The 21,542-nt window shown below is 44.5% G+C and overlaps 1 protein-coding gene across 1 annotated transcript; it reads right to left on the bottom strand.

Annotated features, from left to right (window-relative positions):
- Nucleotides 1-1,566: 1,566 nt before the first annotated feature.
- Nucleotides 1,567-21,376, bottom strand: C1QTNF2 (C1q and TNF related 2). Its single transcript, XM_069954110.1, has 3 exons — nucleotides 21,127-21,376; nucleotides 7,312-7,569; nucleotides 1,567-2,300 (listed from the first exon to the last, which is right to left on the bottom strand). The coding sequence occupies exons 2-3, from the start codon at nucleotides 7,559-7,561 to the stop codon at nucleotides 1,648-1,650; spliced, it is 903 nt and encodes a 300-aa protein (XP_069810211.1). The 5' UTR covers nucleotides 7,562-7,569; nucleotides 21,127-21,376; the 3' UTR covers nucleotides 1,567-1,647.
- Between the last annotated feature and the right edge of the window lie 166 nt (nucleotides 21,377-21,542).

Genomic DNA, 21,542 nt, shown 5'->3' with positions numbered 1-21,542 from the left:
AAAATCTCCCTAATTAGATGTAAATAATTATTTTATTAATATTTGTAAATATAATTAATTATTTTTACAGCTGCGTTTTTTTTAATTATTCACTTTTTACTTTCCTGTCTCGAGGCGGCTCTCTAGAAAAGAGCCTGCGCAAGAACGGAAACTCCCGTCATGCAGAGCGGCAGCAAGGCCGGGCGTCGCCATCTTGATGACGTCACTTGCGTTCCACCGCTGAAACGCAAGTGACTAAATCAAGATGGCGTCGCCCCGGCCTTGCTGCACCGAACAAGAAGATTGGGTAAAGTAAAAGATAAAGACTGCAAAGGCAGTCTGTATCTTCATAAATAGACAAAATGCAGTCGATATCTTATACTTTACCTAATCCTCTTGTTCGGAGAAGCAAGGCCGGGCGCCGCCATCTTGATTATGTCACTTGCGTTCCAGCAAGATGGCCTTACTGTATCGGTGGAAAGGATTAGGCAAAGGCAGTCTGTATCTTTATGAAGTCTATTTATGAAGATACAGACTGCATTTGCAGTCTGTATCTTATACTTTACCTACTCCTTTGTTGCGGGGCAGTAATGCCGGCTGCCGCCATCTTGATGACTTGGAACCGGCATCAAGAAGGATTAGGTAAAGTATAAGGTACAGACTGCAAATGTAGTCTATATCTTCATAAATAGACTTCATAAAGATACAGACTGCAATCCTTTATTCCGGTGCAGTAAGGACGGCCACTGCCATCTTGATGACGTCACTTGCATTCCAGCAGTGCATTCCAGCACAACGTCATCAAGATGGCAGCAGACTGCATTACTGCACCAAAGAAGAGGACTATGTAAAGTGTAAGATACAGACTGCAAAGGCAGTCTGTATCTTCATAAATAGACTTAGGGAGAGATGACCTTTGATAATAGGGACAGTGAGCTTTAGGTGATAGGTTCTCTTTAAGTATATTTTCTTGGTCATGCACATTGCATGGCTGAAACAGTTGTTGCCATTATTTCCCCCTTCATGTATAGGGCTGTTAACAGTTTGAGTTTACAGCAAAAGTTGAAACCTGTATATAGATAAGACAGAATCACATCAATTACTATAGGTGGAATGACCTATACACAGGTCACAGAGCATGCCTACAGAACTGTCCCATGCAAGTGAATAGGGTCCCCTCCATGTTATTGTGCCTATGTGCATTATGCCTAAAGTATATTTTTAAATGCTGTTACAAGCAGCTCAGATAAGATGGCTGCTCCTAAAATAATGTACTAAAACTCCTGTGTATGGCTAAAAAAAAAAAAACAAATGGTTGTAGGCACAAGTGTAATGGGTAGATTTTTATTATTACATTTCCATTATTTTATTGGCTCTATGTTATGGGCACTTATTGAGACCATTACAGACACAAGCCCTACCATTGGGTTTATTCCCTATTCTCCAAGGAGAAGCCAAACATCCATGGTAAATAACCATCATAGGGATTGGGAAATTTTTATACAGTCACAATAGTGATTTTCGGCATATCCAGTTGTATATATTACATTTTCACACTGGAAAAAATATAAAAAAAAAGTCAAATGCTACAAAATTATCCAGTTCTCAGTTTAAGAAGTGCTTGATCATAATTGTAGTTTAGTGCCACCATTTTTTCCCCACTAATTCTCAGCTTACGCCTTTTGCTTTTGGGACCTTGATCTTTTCCTTTATTTCATCCATATACTCTTGATCGGGGTAAATGAGGAAACCTGTAAATAAACTATCGGTCCAGTATGGGTCGTAGAAAAGTCCATTCTGTTCCGCGTAAAATATCTGTAACCACACTTCATCTCCAGCTTTTAGTGGAAGTATGGTGGAGCCCGAGGCAATGTCATGGTTCCCAGTGTTTGCATCAAATGTCTTTATTTTGTATTGCCCATTGTGGACCAGACCAATGGCTAAGTGTTTGTTGGCCAAAGTGATGTCATACGTAAAGAAATAAATACCAGGTATGCTGCATATGTATTTCCCACTTGATGCATTATAATGTCCTCCTTCATTCATAAGGATTTTGTCAAATTTAATAGGCAGACGTTCCTTTGGGTAACTCTTTGTAACTGCTACAGAAAATGCTGACTTTGCTTTTTTGGATCCACAACTGCATGGCCCAGGCAGTCCTATATCCCCTTGTTTTCCTTTTGGACCCTTTGCTCCTTCTTCCCCGACTTTTCCTGGATCACCGCGGATACCTTTGGGTCCTCTGGGGCCAGCTCTTCCTATGGCACCTTGCTTGCCCTTGCCACCTGGTTTTCCTGGGTTGCCAACTCTACCAGGTGTACCTAGAAGGAATGTAACATTGTTTGTTGTTTATTACTATCATTTCTATTTTAGAATCTGCTTTGTGTTTTTCTCATGACAAATCATGTCATCTATTGATCATGTCATTCAAAAGGTACTAGAATTTTTAGCTAAAAAACAGTGGCGATCCATGGAGGAAAAACACTGCACCTTGAATTTTCTTTATGTACAGAATATACATCAACAAAGCCTGAGGGATGCCAACATATATACGTGATGTACCGGGGCAACCCCGGTAAGGGAGTATTCTGGGCAGGGGGCTTTTTATGCCAAAGTGCCAGGGAGGGGGAGCATTATCAGGTTCCCTAAGTTGGTCATCTTCCCCCACCCCCCACTCCAAGCACTAAAGCTGGTGACTGGTTCACCTACCTATACCTGCATCTTATGTATAAAGATTGCAGGACCTTTTGTCTCCAGCCCCCGCTTCCTAGTAGTGATGTCACAATACCAGAATTTTGAGTTCGATACCAATACCAACTTTTTTTTTCAATGCTCGATACCAATTCGATACTAAATAAATTACATAAAAAAACCCACAAAAATAGAAATTGAAGACATGTAATACTAGCTAGCTGGGGATGATGGGGGCTGTAGTCATGTAACACACAGACACAACAGCTATCAGGGGGGATGATGGGGGCTGTAGTCATGTAACACACACACACACACACTTCAGCTACCAGGAGGATGGTGGGGGCTGTAGTCATGTAACACACACACACACTTCAGCTACCAGGGGGATGGTGGGGGCTGTAGTCATGTAACACACACACACACACACACTTCAGCTACCAGGAGGATGGTGGGGGCTGTAGTCATGTAACACACACACACACACACTTCAGCTACCAGGGGGATGGTGGGGGGTGTAGTCATGTAACACACACTTCAGCTACCAGGGGGATGGTGGGGGGTGTAGTCATGTAACACACACTTCAGCTACCAGGGGGATGGTGGGGGCTGTAGTCATGTAACACACACACACACACACACACTTCAGCTACCAGGAGGATGGTGGGGGCTGTAGTCATGTAGCACACACTTCAGCTACCAGGAGGATGGTGGGGGCTGTAGTCATGTAACACACTTCAGCTACCAGGAGGATGGTGGGGGCTGTAGTCATGTAACACACACACACACTTCAGCTACCAGGAGGATGGTGGGGGCTGTAGTCATGTAACACACACACACACACACTTCAGCTACCAGGGGGATGGTGGGGGGTGTAGTCATGTAACACACACTTCAGCTACCAGGGGGATGGTGGGGGGTGTAGTCATGTAACACACACTTCAGCTACCAGGGGGATGGTGGGGGGTGTAGTCATGTAACACACACTTCAGCTACCAGGGGGATGGTGGGGGCTGTAGTCATGTAACACACACACACACACACACACTTCAGCTACCAGGAGGATGGTGGGGGCTGTAGTCATGTAACACACTTCAGCTACCAGGAGGATGGTGGGGGCTGTAGTCATGTAACACACACACACACACACACTTCAGCTACCAGGAGGATGGTGGGGGCTGTAGTCATGTAGCACACACTTCAGCTACCAGGAAGATGGTGGGGGCTGTAGTCATGTAACACACTTCAGCTACCAGGAGGATGCTGGGGGCTGTAGTCATGTAACACACAGTTCAGCTACCAGGGGGATGGTAGGGGCTGTAGTCATGTAACACACACACACTTCAGCTATTGGGATGATGAGGGTTGTAGTTGCACTTTTTCTTCTTTCAGGGCATGGTGACCAGGATTTGGGCGGCAGGGTAATCTGCAGGTTACAGCCCCCCTCCCTCGTCAGAGCACGGACGACCTCCTGGTCATCCCCCACTGATGTCTGCTTGGGAGTTATCTGAGGGCCCCGGCCGCTCCTCCTCACAGTCCTGTGGCCCCCACCTCACAGTGCAGCCAGATGGAGTGGCCGCATCTCCTCCTCACCTCCAGCCTTCTCCTCCGTCCTCTTCTCCCCGACCCCGCTCTCCCTCTTCAGCCTCCTCACCTCCTCTCCCTTCTCCTCACTCCCAGACCGCCGGCTCTCCCTCTTCAGCCTCCTCACCTCCAGCCCTCTCTGTCCTCCTCTTCCTGACCCCCGCTCTCCGTCTTCAGCTTCCTCACCTCCAGCCTTCTCTGTCCTCCTCTCCCGGACCTCCCGCTCTCCTCCGTGCCACATGCCACATAAATCATCTCCCTGATAACAGAGTCTGGCTGAGCCGAATCCTATTATCAGACAGACACCGGCAGTGGGGGTCTGCTACACACAGTAGCCGACCCCTGCTGCATACGGAGCGGCTCAGGAGGGGTTAATGCCGCTGTCAGTGTGACAGCGGCATCAACACAGTTACATAGTTACTATTTGAAATTGGCGCTGCCGGGAACGTAGGGAGAGAGAGCGCGGAGGAAGTGACAGGTGGGAGCAGGGAGAGGCATACAGAGAACACGGCCGGCACTCAGATAGCCGCCGGCCGTGTTCTCTGCTCTATACTTTATGTTAAACTGCGCTATTATGCAAATTAACATAACGTATCGATACCAGGAAATCCTGGTATCGAACCGTTTTTCTGCCCGGAATATCGATAGTAGTATCGATATTTCGGTGCATCGTGCATCCCTACTTCCTAGTCTGTAAGCTATTACATGTTTCACTTGATGATTACATAGGTATCTCTGTAATGTCTGATTTGGGCTATGGTTGTACCCCCAGAATTGTAAAATGCTGCGGAATATTCTGGTGCTTTATAAATAAAATTTATTATTATTAGTTTACCATTAAAGGAGAAGTACGTAGATTTTTAAAATTTGTCAGCCAGTAGGGGCCAGTTTGAAACATAATAAACAATCACTACTTACCTCTCCTTGTACCTCTGCAGCACAGGCTCTGGGATCTCCTTCGGTTAGAATGTCATGACCCAGTTGATTGACTGCCTACTCATCCAGTCAGTTACTGGGGTGGGACACCGCTGCAGTCATTGATTGGCTGATAAGGTAATCGAGTCAGGTATTTTCTCCCGAATGGTGACAACATCAGAACTCGGGGGGGAATATGCCAGTACACTACGGTATATGTCCTTATACTTTTTTGACAGGATGCCAGCGTGACATAAAGGGAGATGCCCCCTAACTAGATAACAAAAGGCAAGCATTGTGAGCATTCTACTGACATTTAGGTAACATTTGGTTGCAGTGTTTGTTTGGATAAAAAAGGTAAAAATGCCTGGAAAAATGCTGTGACACGTAGTGTTTTTCTGGAAAACAGTATAAGTGACGCCATATTTTTTTCCCTCGGAATTTTTATAAAAAAATAAAGTAAAAAGAAAATTTTTTGTTTTTTTAACAATTGTAATTTTTATTAATTTTCCAAAAAAGAAGGACACAAAATTGAACAAACTGGGTAAGGTACATATGAAGGCAGCAGAACATTGTTATAATGCATAACACAAATGTCAGAGATGCAACTTAACCCCTAAACCGGAGTAGACAGGAGATCCAGAATAACAAATTGCAATAAAAAACAGCTACCAGATCCCGGTCGGGGTTTGGAAAAAACAATGTCTGTTTGGGTAGGGTCCATAGACCATACTGGGCTAGTAACGAAACAACACAGAACAAAACACAGACTTAGGACGAGAAGGGGGCAGGAAATGTAGGGGGGGGGAGGGAAAGGGGGAGACAAGGACAGGGAAAGACGAAGACGGGGACAGACGACAAAGGATAGGAATCTAGGATGTACCGGAGGCAGGTGCTGACGGAGAGGAATACAAATCCCAAGGAGCCCAAATAGAGTCAAAGGCCTCCAACCTGTTATTCAGAGATGCCGTAAGGCGCTCGAGAGAGCGTAACTCCCTGACTCTAGCTTTGAAATGCGGAATGGAAGGTGGGGTCGATTGCTTCCAGCATTTGGCGATTAGGGACTTGGCCGCAGTTAGGAGGACCAATAGCAATTTGGCTTGTTTTTTCCGGATAGTTTTAGGGAAAAGGTTGAGGAGGCAAAGGCCGGGGTCCCTAGGGACTCTAACACTGAGGATAGCGGAGGATATCTCACACACCTCCCTCCAGAAGGGTCGGACAAGCTCGCATTCCCAGAATATATGGAACTGGGAGCCTAATACTCTAGCACATCTCCAACATAGTGGGGATATCGAGGCATTGAACTTATGAAGCACCTCTGGTGTGCGGTACCAGAACATCAGGACCTTATAATGGGATTCTTTGTAGGTAGTACATATGGAGGAGGTGGCAGCCCTGTCCCATATAGCAGTCCAGCATTCTGGAGGCAAAGTCCTCCCTAATAGCGTTTCCCATTTAGTGTAAAAAGAAAATTTTATTCCTTAATCTGATGCCACTGTGGTGTTCCCTGCCAGACCTGCTACAATGATGTCATGTGTTGTTCATATCATATTGTTGCCCAGCACTGGGCTCAGCAAACATGCCATACATACAGTACTAGCAGAGACCACTAAGGCTAGTAACTGGCTGCAGCATTGCAAACTATACGTGAGGTCATTGCAGTGGACTCAGCAAGTGGCACCTGAGTGGCAGCAGCGCTCAAGCACTATAGGGGAACATTTATCACTGTCTTTGCACCACTATTTTGGCTCATTTGGTGTTTTCGCGAACAGTGTAAAATTTTGAGCAACATTTATCAAAGCGCTTGGGCTATTTCTGAGCCGTTTACACAGGTTTTTTTTTCTCTTGGAGGGAGACGCAGTGGTGTCATGTTAGCTACTTTATTAGCCAGGTTTATCATGTGCGGTTTTTTTTTTTATTTGTTTTTGCACATGAAAAAGTGCGCAGCTTTGTTAGCCATAAAAATTACACAACCACACAAAAAATGTGCAAGATTCATCAAGGCCTGTGGGTGTGATGATCATTTTTGAGCAAGGTCAGGGTTTTTGCGAAGCATGGAAAAAATGGGCAAGCACAAAAAAGCTGCGCAGATGATAAATGTGCCCCAATAACTTTTAAAACACTCAAGCAAGCAATAAGTACCGTCATCGCCTTTTTCTCCCTTTTCCCCGTCTTTTCCGTCCTTCCCATCTTTTCCTGGAAACCCCATTCTTCCAATCGTGCCAGTAGATCCTGGATGTCCTGGTACTCCAGGTGGCCCTGGGGGACCTGGTAAGCTGCAGGAATGCTGAGAGGTGCCTTTTATGTAGTAAGACTCTCCACGAACAGTGCTGCTGACAAGGTTGTCTGCCGAGCATTGAACGGTCCAAACTAGGAGCATCAGAGAGAGCATTTTGGATCCTGTGTTATGATGATAAAAAAGGGATATTAGTTATATGTGCAATAGATGTTCCAGAACTGTTATTTTATTGGAAATACAAGCTCCGTCATAGACAACCTGTGTTTTAAGGGGTTCTCCTTATGCTTTGTATTTAAATCAGCATATAAAAGAAATCAAAATGACCATATTAGATTTCTTCATATACAGATTTAAATACATTGAAGATAAAGTCAACCCCTCAAAAGACAGGTTGTCTTTTGTAAAAAGTTACATAATAGTGAAAATAGTGTACATAAAGCAAACAGTGAGAATGTCCACACCTGAGGGTATTACATTAAAGGTAACTTCAATTGTAGAGTATCGTAGCGGATTTGATCTAAATAGGTGAACACAGCATCAAATCTGCTGTGAATCCTGGACGTGTGAACACACCCTTAGGCCATGTTCACACAACATATCTTTAGCATAAATCACGGCCGTTGTTGCAATTTGCAACAACGGCCATCATTTATGCAGAAAATACGTTGTATGTGCATGAATGGAATCCCGGCCGGAGCGTATACACATAGCATACGCTCCGGCTGGGACTGCAACTGGCCGCACGAAAAACTGACATGCCAGTTTTGTGCGTCCGCTATTCATTGAATAGAGACCACACAGACCTGTCAGTTCACACAATGGAGTGTGCGGCTCCATTCTGGGCGTGTGAACATGGCCTAAAGATGGATTTGAGCCTGAACTGGACAAATGCTTTTCTATACCCATACCACTACAGCAGCCGTAATGCCAGAATGTGGTGTCTGCAACCCTATTTATATGCATTAAAAATGTCTTGTTTCCAAAAATGTTTAAAAAAAGCAAAACAAAAAAAAAAAAAAACTAATATCATTTATTTTCCACAGAGTCTCTGCAGAAGAGCTTGGGAAAATCACCATTGTTGGCAATCCTCTTGCAAGTCCCTGGCAGGAATCTGAACAGGAATCAGCCTTAGATTTCTTTGAAAATTTTAAAAATTTTCAATAAAAATTTATTGAACAGAAAAAGGCCACGCTAAATGTGCCTATTGCAAACCTGTAATGTGTGAACCAATCCCCACACTCTTGGCTGTCAGGGCCGTGGATGCCGGACAGATGCCGTCCTGCTGCATAGTGTACTACTAACATGTTCCCAGGAATCCTGCTATATTAAACACAGCTGGGCTAGTGACAGGAGAACGTGCTGATGTACAGAACACATATTTCTCTCTAGTAGTATCAGCATTATACTGACATTTATACATTATAACGCACTGATTGATGCTTCTCACAAATCTACTATATAGACTATAAAATAACATTCTGTCATAGCTAACCATATGAATCATAAAGAATTCCAATAATAGGTGATCATTTGGAGCAACGCTAAGGCTTTGTAGACCCTAGTGTAGAGCAGTGTGGGGGAATATAGCTTTCTTACCTCTCCTATGTGTATGTTATATGTTTCTCAGTGTCTTGTGGTGGAAGGATCCCTACTACCCCTACTTTAGCGAGGTCCCTATAACACCAGCACAATAGCTATCAGATAGACAATCATTAAACTGCCTCCCGTCACTCCCCCTCCGCATTATCCCCACTACTTCCCCTGCATCTCCAAATCTCAATGCAGACGCTCAGGACACAACTTAATCCAAGGTATATTGTTTGCATTATCCTTTAGTGTGGATGGCACTTGCCCGTTATTCTTGCTAGGCCTAGTTTTAATTTGCCCCACCAGGGGCGTAGCTAGGATTCACGGGGCCCCATAGCAAAAAGATTTAAGGCCCCCTCCCTTCTCTATGCAAAACACAAAGCACTGCACATATATATATATATATATATATATATATATATATATATATATATACTGTATATCTCTGCTTTACTGCTTTAATGTGTAATCCTGCTTTCCTAGTTGCTTAAATGTCAATATTGCCTATTTGGGCAGGAGGGATTTTTCACAGATGGTCTAGAAAAATGGGACATACATGGGATTCCAAGTCTTGTGGAACTATATACACTGTATATATACGCTGAATTATTATTATTATTCTATAATATGTATATTGGGAACCTAAGCAGATATGGAGGCCTAGGAAAGCTGTGTGGAGACCTGGGAAACCTGTGTGGAGCTGTGATGAAGAATAAACTGATCATGTAAAACAACCAGGATGCCTCAGTGATATATTGTGTGTATCTACCATACAGTAACAGGTCTGTGGTAACAGTTTCATTACTCAGCTTTCCCAGCAGACTGAAAGGAAAGTCTGTCTTGCTGTATATGGGGAATTGATCACTATATAACAAGGCAAGCTTGGAATAAACAGTTTTTGGAAGGGGGGGGGGGGGGGGGGGGGGGGGGGGGGGGGGGAATCACTAGGAGGCCATTTTGCACAGGGCACAATGATGCCTAAGCCCAGTGCTGCCTTTGTCCAGTTGCTTATTTTATGTATGGAATATGGCTGCGCACTCCTGTAGTGGTGGTGCAAGTTAAAACACAGTATTTTAATTGGAGAAATATCAACTGCACTCAAGACATAGGATTTTCAAATACATATGGCTTATTAAGTAGATATTTACAGTTACATTTTACAGGAATTCTGCATTTTTTCAGCACTTCATCCAGTTTATTAGTATATCATCACAGTGGACGTTTCGGTCCTTAGACCTTTATCAACAAGGTTTACATGAGAAGATGCAAGAGAGGGAAGGACATCATGGTGCCGACCTGTGTATAGAATAGGATTGAAGGACGGAGCTCCGGAACTGTAAATATCTACTTAATAAACCTTATGGTCTAAGAGTATTTGTAAATCATATGTCTTAAGTGCAGTTGATATTTCTCTAAGTGACACAAGCCCCCCACACCATGACATTCTGTTTTCCCCATTGTAGGTGATAATAAATGCTCTGTGGCCCATTCTTCTTTAATGTGTAACCCATGTGTCTTGCCTGGGCTCCTATATGTATCTAGAGGGGTGTTTGGACCCTGTCTGATATTACTGATACTTTTACATATGAACCCTTTCATTTTTATGGTATGAGGGTGAAACTCTACTTAAAGCAAATGTACCATCAGGTAGATCTTTTTAAGATTCTTACATCAATAGACTGGCGACGGCGTGGGAATGCCGGTGCCGCTGCCCTTTTTTTCAACCAAGTTCCAGTTCCCACACATGGCGCCGGTCTATTCCCGGCATGAAACAATGGAGCCCTCACAGAGGGGAGGGGTTTCTTCACACTGGGGGGGTGGGCGGGCCATGCTTCAGGCTGGATCGGTGACCGATAATAGACTGCGGCAGCGGCATCTCTGCACTGGCGGCAGTCTATTGATGTAAAAATCTTAAAGCCATGTACCTGCTCGTACATTTGCTTTAATAGACTCACATTTCTGGCTCCATTTACACAGAAAGATTATCTGCCAAAAATTTTAAGCCAAAGCCAGGAATGGATTTGAAAAAAGGAGAAATCTCAGGCTTTCCTTTATGACCTGATCTTTGTTTATAGTCTGTTCCTGGCTTTGGCTTCAAATCTTTGACGGATAATCTTTCTGTGTAAATGGCCGCTAAGAGGGAGATTTATCAAACTGGTATAAAGTAGAATTGTCTTAGTTGCCCCTAGCAACCAATCAGATTCCACTTTTCATTTTCCAAAAAATCTGTGAGCAAAGAAAAGTGGAACCTGATTGGTTGCTAGGGGCAACTAAGACAATTCTACTTTATACCAGTTTGATAAATCTCCCTCTAAGTGTGTAGCTGCAGAATAGTATCCGTCTATAGCCTGTGATGCGGTTTTCCCTGTAGCTGCGGGGCCTACTAAGTGATATACGGTCTGTAAGCTGGCTGTATATCACAGACTGAACTCTACAGGACTCCCTTCATCCTAGTTTATTATAATAAATTATTAAACACTATGCTGTTGATCTGGCACAACCACGTCAGTTGAGTAGCTCCATTGAAGTCAATGGAATATTGGTCGGCAGAGCACACACAGTATAGAATAACAGTTGTAATTGATTATGACCACCCAAATAATGATCTCTGTCCAGGCAGCCCAAAAGACTTATAATGCAGTTGGACAGAGATGAATGACAGTGGGGAAGAACATTGTCTTGATCAGTGGGACCCCCAGCGATCAAAACTTTTGAAATTTCCCTTTTTTTCTTCTTCTGACAGGTACACACATCTAGTTTTGCCCTGTAACATCACACGACAGATAGTAAGTTCTTGATACATGACAAGACTGGAGTGAATCTACCCCTATTTTCCATGTAATTTTGCAGAGAACATGACTGACATTTATCTCAGCTCTAGTTTGCTTGGATTCTTTTCTTAGTGTCATGGACTGACATAACTGAAAACATACATTCTTTGAGTTCAAGAGAGTAAATTGAAAGCAGAAGCACAGACGTGTCCTCCTTCTAAGATGTATGGGCGTACTCAGGGAGAACCTATTGAGAAGTTCATATTTGTTCATACTTGCAACACTTCTGGCACGGATTCTATGTCAGGAAATAGGTTTTTGCAGAACAGTCACTGAGAAACAACATTACAATAACTTGTAGATCTAATACCTTAAAACTTAAAATGAAGCATATAGCGATTATTAAAGTATTAGAGTTTTCCAGGAAAATATAAAACTGTGCCTACTGCTTCTCCATGCAGAAAGACAATAAAGAAGCCTATACTTACCTTCCTTACTCCCCAATTGATATTGATCGTGGTTGTACTCCCATTCTACTGGCTTCCGATGATGCTGTGTCATCTCATTTAGCTCTGTGATTGGTTGAGTAGGGAGTGAGACGTCATCAGAAACCAGCAGAACAGAACACAGCCAGGACCAATAGATCACATAGCTGAAGCAGCAGGAAAGAAATAGCGGGGGATGGTAGGTACGGGCTTGTTTATTACTTTTCTATATAAGGTAGCCATAGGCAGCTTTAGATTTACGCATAAAAAACTTTAAAACTATTCTTCTAGAAATATCTAAGAATATAAAACATAAAACTGTGTATAGTCTTATCCTGCAGTCAAATTCCCTCTCTCATCTGCCCTACTTCTAGCTAACTTACATTCACTAGTCTCTAATAATGAGAAACAAAGGTCTGCATAGGAGCTGGTGACACAAAAAGATAGTATTAGTCAAGACTATTTGCAAAGTTTATTTCTTTCATTTTAGATGCTTTAAATGGATTGTTTCATAAAGACGACTCCTGATCTTATAGATCATATGGACAACACAGAAGCGGTCTTCTTCTTGGGCCCCCTACTATGAACCGGAATAGAAAACAAGCAACTCTAGCGGCTGTGGCTTCCATGACCAATTCATATGTATGTGGGGAATAAGAGGAGTAGGACCCAGCCTACATTATGAAAGGGATTTTCTCTGAGGGCCCTATTACACAAAGCAATAATCGGTCGAATCAGGCAGATAAGTGCTCTGTGTCATAGTGAGAACGATCAGCTGATGGATCGATCATCAGCTGATCATTACTTTAGGTCCAAGCCTAAAAGCATCGGGCGTCGGGGACTCACTGCTACATTTAATAGCAAGGTGCGGATGAAGGCTGATTGTATTATAAAATAATAAAGTATTGACTTATCTTACCACTTTCTCGGGTGTCCTCAGTTTTTCCCCAGTGTCCTCAGAGGCCTTCCCTGGTCTCTGCAGCTTTGCCTCTCAGTGTAGAGACCGGAACAGAGGGCAGAGCTGCAGAGACCAAAGAAGATCTGAAGACACTGGGGAACATGGTAAGGTATTACTTTATTATTTTACACTAAAGGGAGGGGTGCACGGACATCGCTAACAATGTCTGTGCAGCCCTTGCTGCCTGATAGTTGGCCTGTGTAATTGCTCAGTAAACAAGCGCCAAGAGGTCTAGAGATCGGCGCTTACAGTTTATGATCGGCTGTCTAATAGGACCCTAAATGTGCCTATCTATTTGATTGGAAAATCCCAATAAAGCCTATTAATCTTTTATTGATATGCCTTGAAAATAGCACCATTACCACAACGCAACCCTACTAACACACAAAAAGAAAACAAATTGACGCACAACATCATAAATTCATATGACATAAAATTCAGCCAAAGATTGATGCACTCATTAACAGGAGAGACCTGAAAAGGACCCATATTAAAGCCACCCTAATAGGAGGTTCAGTACTGTGTTCTTTGTGACAATACATAGTCCCTTTAATTTTTCCACGACCATTATCATATGTTCTACTGGTATGTGCATTGGCGTAAAATCTAATATTGCACCTATGTAAAGTTGTAGTCAGGGGTTGTACCAAGAAGCTACTTTGTCTTGTCCAGGGTATTCAGCCACAAGACTAGATAAGCAAATGCAACATTTACCGCAACTCTGTATAGTTAGCAGCACATTTTATACACATTCTATTAGTCTGCAGCTCAATATTCTATTTCCCCAGAAGGAGACAATAAGTGAAGAATAAGTGAAGCAGCATCCAAGCAGAGAGGATCTATTTCTGTCATAAAAACAGACACTTATTAAAACCCGCGGCTTTAACTGTCTGGGTTTAATAAGACATTTTCCATTGATAGATGCCAAATGGAAATCTCTGGAGAAATGAAAGCGGCCACCAAGCATCCCTTCAGCAGATCTGCCACCAGTGGCTGTTGTATGGAAGAAGAAACATATGACACATAATACAAAGGCAGCTTGATCTATGGGGATGTCTGGGACTTAAAGGACAAGTGCCATGAAAAACTTTTTCCCAGTAATTGAAGCACATTACAAAATTATATAACTCTGTAACGTGCTTCAATCACCTATCTGCCTCCCTTCCCTGTCTTTTCCCCCCTCCACCCCCCACCAGGAAGTGTCCTGACTCACACAGACCTGATTACTGTCGTCACCAAGCTCTTCTCTCAGCTCCTTCTCCTGTTACACTAGCCTCCCCCCTCCCCTGCCTTGTCAGGTGACAGGCTTGCTCAGCTCCCATTGGCAGAACAACTGCAAGCCATCACTTGTCACATCTCACTTGCTTATCTTCCCTCAGACTGACTCGGGCACATAGGCAGCTCCCCCCTCCCCTCATACCCTCTCTCCTGCTGCCTGGACTCAGTGAAGGAGTCATGTCACTAGAGAAGATAAGCTGAGCAAGCAGAGTCACCTGACAAGGAGGGGGAGGGGGGGCTGGTGTAACAGGACCTAGAGCAGCCCTCCTGCTGATGACTCATCCTCACAAGAAGGAGCTGCCTGGTGACGGCAGTAATCAGGTCTGTGTGAGTTTAGTGCACTTCCTGGTGGGGGGTGCAGGGGGGAAAAGACAGGGAAGGGAGGCAGATAGGTGATTGAAGCACATTACAGAGTTATATAACTTTGTAATGTGCTTCAATTACTGGGAAAAAGTTTTTTATGGCACTTGTCCTTTAACTAAGATTTATTTTATACCTAAATAATTATTTTCAGGGATCTGATCTGCATTATGACTTGTGGATTTTTTTCTGTGTACCCCCCTTCCCCCCCAATAAGTCAAGGCCTTGTCTCCATTGTGGTAACGAAAGTGCATCCATTAGAGTGACACCTTCAGGGCCGGCCTTAAGGTAATTGGCGCCCTGTGCGAAACTTTTTTCGGCGCCCCCCCCCACGGGGTCTGCTGAGACCCCCTTAAGGTGTTATAAAGCTCCTACTCCTCCAGACAATATCCAGCACCCATCACCCGACCCTCCCAAATATTACCGCCACACCACAACCACTACCATCACTATCATATTGTTACTGACCAAATCAGTATACTAAATCCAATAAAACACAGTACCAGATTACAAGTAACAAATATTACCACCGCATACTGACTAATACCACTGCATATTGACTAATACCACTGTAAACTGAATAACACCACCACATACTGACTACTTCCACTGCTGCTACTGAAAAACACCACTACATACTGACTTAACACCACCACTGATACTGAACAACACCACCACATACTGACTAAAACCACCGCCGCTACTGAATAAAATCCTCTGTACACAGATCACTATAGAGGTAGAGCCAGCCCTACACAGGTTCTATACACCATATACATTACAGTGAAGTTATATCCAGTCACTCACAGGGGACGTCTTCTCTGATCGGAGTTCTTCCCTTTTCATCTTCTTCTCCATCTGCCCTGGGCCGATATGAGAACTTCTCCGAGCCACGAATCCACAGAATCTGCCAGACAGACATATTAGTCTCCTCACTCTGGCATCATCCTCATCTCTATACTAACTGCACATCTGTATTGGCCCCTTTACACCCTTATTTAGTGGGTAGGCTGACTCTATGTGACCCCCTTATAGTATATGCCCCCCTGTGTAGCCTCCTCATAGATGGCCCCTTGTTTAGACTTCCCTATATATGGCCCTATGTGGATCTCCTTAAGAACCACCCTCTGTGTAGTCCCCCTATGGTATATGGCCCCCCTCTCTGTAGCCCTACCTTATAAATGGCCCCCTCTTTGTAGTCTCCCTTACAGATGCCCCCCCATGTTGTCCCCTCTGCCCCTCTTACAGATGGCCCCCCTGTGTTGTCCTCTCTGCCCCTCTTACAGATGGCCCCCCTGTGTTGTCCTCTCTGCCCCTCTTACAGATTTCCCCATGTTGTCCCCTCTGCCCCTCCTACAGATGGCCCCTCTGTGTTGTACCCCTTATAAATGGCCCCAGTGTTGTTCATCCCCTTATAAATGGCCCCCGTGTTGTTCATCCCCTTATAAATGGCCCCCGTGTTGTTCATCCCCTTATAGATGGTCCCCCTGTGTTGTCCATCCCCCTTACAGATGGCCCCCTTATGTTGTATCTTCTTATAGATCGCCCCCCTTGTTGTCCCCCTTATAGAGAGCCCCCTTATGTTGTCCCCCCTTATAGCTTGCCCCCTTATGTTGTCCCCTCTTATAGATTGCCCCCCTTATGTTGTCTCCCCTTATAGATTGCCCCCTTACAGATTGGCCCCCAATGTTGTCTCCCCCCTTATAGATACCTCCCCTATTGATTGCACCCTTGTTGTCTCCCCCTTTAGATTGCCCCGTTGTTGTCTCCCCCCTTATAGATGCACCACTATAGATTGCCCCCTTGTTGTCTCTTCCCTTATAGATGCCTCCCCTATTGATTGCCCCCTTATTTTGTCTACCCCCTTACAGATGCCTCTCCAATAGATTTCCCCCTTGTTGTCTCCCCCTTATAGATCCCCCCCTATAGATTGCCCCCTTGTTGTCTACCCCCTTATAAATTCCCCCCTATATATTGCCCCCTTGTTGTCTCCCCCTTATAGATGCCTCCCCTATAGATTGCCCCCTTGTTGTCTCTTCCCTTATAGATGCCTCCCTATAGATTGCCCCCTTGTTGTGTACCCCCTTATAGATTGCCCCCTTGTTGTCTCACACCTTATAGATGCCTCCCCTATTGATTGCCCCCTTATGTTGTCTACCCCCTTACAGATGCCTCCCCAATAGATTTCCCCCTTGTTATCTCCCCCCTTGTTGTCTACCCCCTATACATTGCCCCCTTGTTGTCTACCCCCTTATAAATTCCCCCCTATATATTGCCCCCTTGTTGTCTCCCCCTTATAGATGCCTCCCCTATAGATTGCCCCCTTGTTGTCTCTTCCCTTATAGATGCCTCCCTATAGATTGCCCCCTTGTTGTGTACCCCCTTATAGATTGCCCCCTTGTTGTCTCCCCCTATAGATTGCACACACACACACACACACACACAACTCACCTATTCCTCGTTCCCCCGCCGCGGCTTTCGTCTCATCCCGGCCAGTGCGCGCTCTCTGGGCAAGTCACCGGCACCGCACACACCAGTGACTTCAGCGCACGCTGGGGCCGGTACTTCCTCCCTGTGTCGGAAGTACAAGGCCGACGGCTGACGCAGAGGTCACTGATGCGTGCTCTGCTGGGGAATTCCCAGGGAGCGCGCATCAGCCGGGGGCGTACTGTCCTATCAATCTTGTGACCGCAAGCAGTCACAAGATTGATAGGACACAGTACGCGGCGCCCGTGGGGAGGGGAGGCTGGGGCAGAAAGACAGCTGCACAGCTGTTTCTCTGCCTCAGCGCCCCCCCAGCTAGACGGGAGTGATGCGCCCTGTGCAAGCGCACAGGTCGCACACCCCAAAGGCCGGCCCTGGACACCTTAACAATGCCAGTTAACTGCCCCTCTGTAAACAATAGGGGATAGTAAGCTCTTTAGTCGGGGTCTCCCATTGGTCATGAGAAGAGAGTCTATAGGGGTATTCTTATCTCAACTAACATATTGTAGTTAATCTTATAGGACTTGTCAAGTTAAAGAATTTTGCAAATACATTCATTTAGCACACGTGCCTCCTTCTGATATACTGCTCTTTCTTTTTCATTCTTTACTGCTTGTTGCCTAGGTTACCAACCACCACTCTACTCTAAAAGCAGTGGTCTGGCTGGTGTATATGTTGCAGTGAAATGATGGAATCCAGGGAATCGATCAAATCCCGGGAAATGATGAAATGGCCAAGCCGTTCCATCATTTCCCTGAAGAAAGCCAGGGATTTGATCAAATCGCTGACCCCTTTCAGGGAAATGATGGAATGAAATTATATTCTATCATTTCCCCCCTGCAACAAGTTCCTTACTGCCTGTTGGGAGATCTGGTGCCGAAGGTCCTGGATGGGGAGCAGAGAGGAGGCTGCGGCGGTGGAGGCAGACAGGGAGCAGAGCGGTGGCTTACACGCACAGGGGTCAGCAGCACTGGAAGGTCCTCTCTGTATCTCCCAGCAGGCCATATGGGGGCAGGGCATACAGACGGGGAAAAAAGAGGAGGCGGACGGAGAGCTGAGCAGCGTCTTGCAGGCACAGCGGTGGACGGCCCCCGAAAAAGCAGAAGGACCTCCCAGAAGGCAGAGTGGCATGTACTAGTCCAGACCTCCGGACAGTAAGGAACTTGTATGTTGTCGGGGGGGGGGGGGGGTTATATAGAGATATAGGGGGAGATTTATCAAACCTGGTGTAAAGTGAAATTGGCTCAGTTGCCCCTAGCAACCAATCAGATTCCACTTTTCATTTTCCAAAGAGTCTGTGAGGAATGAAAAGTGGAATCTGAATCTGATTGGTTGCTAGGGGCAACTGAGCCAGTTTCACTTTACACCAGGTTTAATAAATCTCTCCCAGTGTATATATATATATATATATATATATATATACACACTGTATAATATATATATATATATATATATAAACTAAAATATGTAAACTATCTCTATATACACTAGCCAGACCACTGCTTTTAGGTAGGTAAAGAAAAGAGCACATCAGGAGAATGAGGCAAGTTTGCTAAATTAATATACGTTCAAAAATATATAATTTGAGCAGCACTACAAGATTAAATATATTAGTTGAGATGGGAATATCCCTTTAACTGTCCCCAAGTGAATGGATGTGTGCTCGACCGCCGCTCCATTCATTCTCCTTGGGTCTTCAGAACATTGCCGAGCATTTACCTAGGCAAGGTTTGAAAGTCAAAGAGACTGTAAATGGAGTAGTGGCCATATATGCACGCTGTCCCTCCATTCATCTCTTTCTTTATGTCTGGTGGTGGTTCCAGTGGTCAGACCCCCAACAAATAGCTAGTTATTCCCATTCTTGTACACCCATCCCGCGGCCGATTCCTGGTGTGAGCTGCCGCACAAGACGTGACGTCTCTAGGCAGCTCAGCCATTTAGCGGCCGCAGCGGAGTCCCGCCTCGGGACTCTGTACAAGAGGTCACCCACCTAGGTACAATCGACCGCTCAACCTGTCCCTTATCAGGGACTTTGTGGTATATCATACCCTCTGTGTTACTGACTCATGGCCGAGGTGATATGCATGAAGTAATGACAAAAAAGCAAAAAGTGCAGTAGCAACCTACAGGTGCAAGGGCTTACCGTATATACTCCTTCCAGCGTACACACGATAAACACCTGCTCTGTAGATATCAAAAAGTGAGGATCTTAGCAAACTATTTGATCAAACAGAGTGTACCATGCCACCAACGTAGATAGGAGCCAAATGATCTCTTTTATAGCACCCTTGGGACATGGGTGGAGTGCAGGCCAACATGAGGTAGCCCCCCCCCCCCCCCCCCACATTCAACAGGAAAAAAAGTGAGGGGGGTGGCTACCTCCTGTTGGCCTGCACTCCACCCATGTCCCAAGGGTGCTATAAAAGAGATCATTTGGCTCCTATCTGCCCTGTTGTAGGCTTAGTAAAGCCCAGGAGAGGCCATTGCTAGTGTGAAAATGCTAGAGTAGGGTCCATGTCTCTGAGGACACCTTAACGTTGGTGACATGGTACACTCTGTTTGATCAAATAGTTTGCTAAGATCCTCACTTTTTAATATCTGCAGAGCAGGTGTTTATTGTGTGTACGCTGGGAGGAGTATATACGGTAAGCCCTTACACCTATAGGTTGCTGCTGCACTTTTAGTTTTTTTGTCTGTACTTAAGGCACTAGCAGCGTGCAACCTGCAGTGTGAACAGTCATAGATGTGCTGCTAAATTTTCCCTTTTTTTTCTAGTGTATGAAGTAATGCCACACTCGGACCACAGAGGGACCTACTTTTAACCACGATTGTCTCCTTGATATTTTAAGATAGCACTTACACTATGGTAACCTGGTGAATATTTTAATCATTGGAATAAAAGTTATATTTTAATGCCACTGGGGAATCAGGTATATAATCTAGTTACCTAGGACTGATCTGAGCAGAGCTATACCTCCCAGCTTCGGCTAAAGGTTTAATAGCTGAAAAATGCAACATAGCACACCCCAATACAATCAATAAAAGTACTTTATTTCACAGGTACATAATCAAACAGTTAATGGCTCCAAGATAAAAAGATTTAAAATATCCCAAACAAGGAGACACCATGTATGATGTCATCCAGAGTGACACCCCCAAAACATGTAAGATTCTCACCTCCAACAGAGTAAAGTACAAAGGCAATACCACTATATTTAAATTAGGTACACAAGGTAAAGAGAGTTAAATATATCAAGGAAATCGCCCCACAAATGATGAAACCAATCTCAAAAAAGTGCACAATAAATAATCCTAAAAAATAGATTGTCTGAAAAAGGTATAAATAGAATATCACCAAAATGTGATGGGGAGATGGGGGTAAAGATGGGGTGTCACAGACAAGAGCCCTAACCTCTGGCATCTGTCTGTTGACAGATAGAGAATAACAAAGAGAGACAGCATTGAAAGTGTTATGTCCTGACATTGATACATATAAAGGGATAGCATTGGCGTATGTGCGCCGATAGTCCCGCTAGTAGGTTGTTGTAGGTTCCTGTATCTCAGATTCAGCCTGACAGTGCTGGCACAGACATCAGGCTGTGACACACATGCACATTCTGCAGAATTTGGCTTGATCTGAGTTTCCCTTTAAAGTTATAATACACCTAATTAGAGACTTTACCATTAATACAGAAATCACAAGATAGTACTGTACTTGTTCTATGTTATTACATCCTTCCTGGTGTTCCCTAGCTCCCCTCCTAAACGCTGTACATATATACATGTCATACTTACATACACAGGGCAGGGTAAGCTTAGAAGGACAGCTGTGGCTTTCCCAGTGCCGCTCACTCATGTAGTTGGTGAAATTGTTCAGCTGATGAGTGTCTGTCAGGCTGGCTAGGAGGTGTACAGCCAGTCCCATCTGCTCCTATTCTCTCAGCTTTTCCTCACTGAACTTTTTCATTCGCCGTTGCCAAAACATATTTTTCTAATGTTGTAATAGGCTTTGGGTTCTGTTCACTCGCTACGTCACAAAGGAAATCAGACTTCTCAACAGATGGTTGGAGAGGATGTTGACCCCTTCAATTCTATACAACTGATATACATCCCAGCACATTGTAACAGTGCAAAGAGTCTTAACTCTCATAACTTATACTTATCAATGTGATCATTTATACAGAAACAACAGCTAGTTCAATGTTTTCTTT

Source organism: Dendropsophus ebraccatus, chromosome 1 (assembly GCF_027789765.1).
Source record: "Dendropsophus ebraccatus isolate aDenEbr1 chromosome 1, aDenEbr1.pat, whole genome shotgun sequence".
Classification (NCBI taxonomy): Eukaryota; Metazoa; Chordata; class Amphibia; order Anura; family Hylidae; genus Dendropsophus; species Dendropsophus ebraccatus.
Note: the sequence above shows the minus strand (reverse complement) of the source record. Positions and strands in the feature narration are given on the sequence as shown.

Bases quoted from the DNA above. Each gene is read 5' to 3' on its own strand.
- C1QTNF2 (XM_069954110.1), bottom strand. From the start codon at position 7,561: ATGCTCTCTCTGATGCTCCTAGTTTGGACCGTTCAATGCTCGGCAGAC. The intron at 2,301-7,311 runs GTACTTATTGCT...CATTCCTTCTAG, and splicing joins GGGAGAAAAAGGCGATGACG to GTACACCTGGTAGAGTTGGC.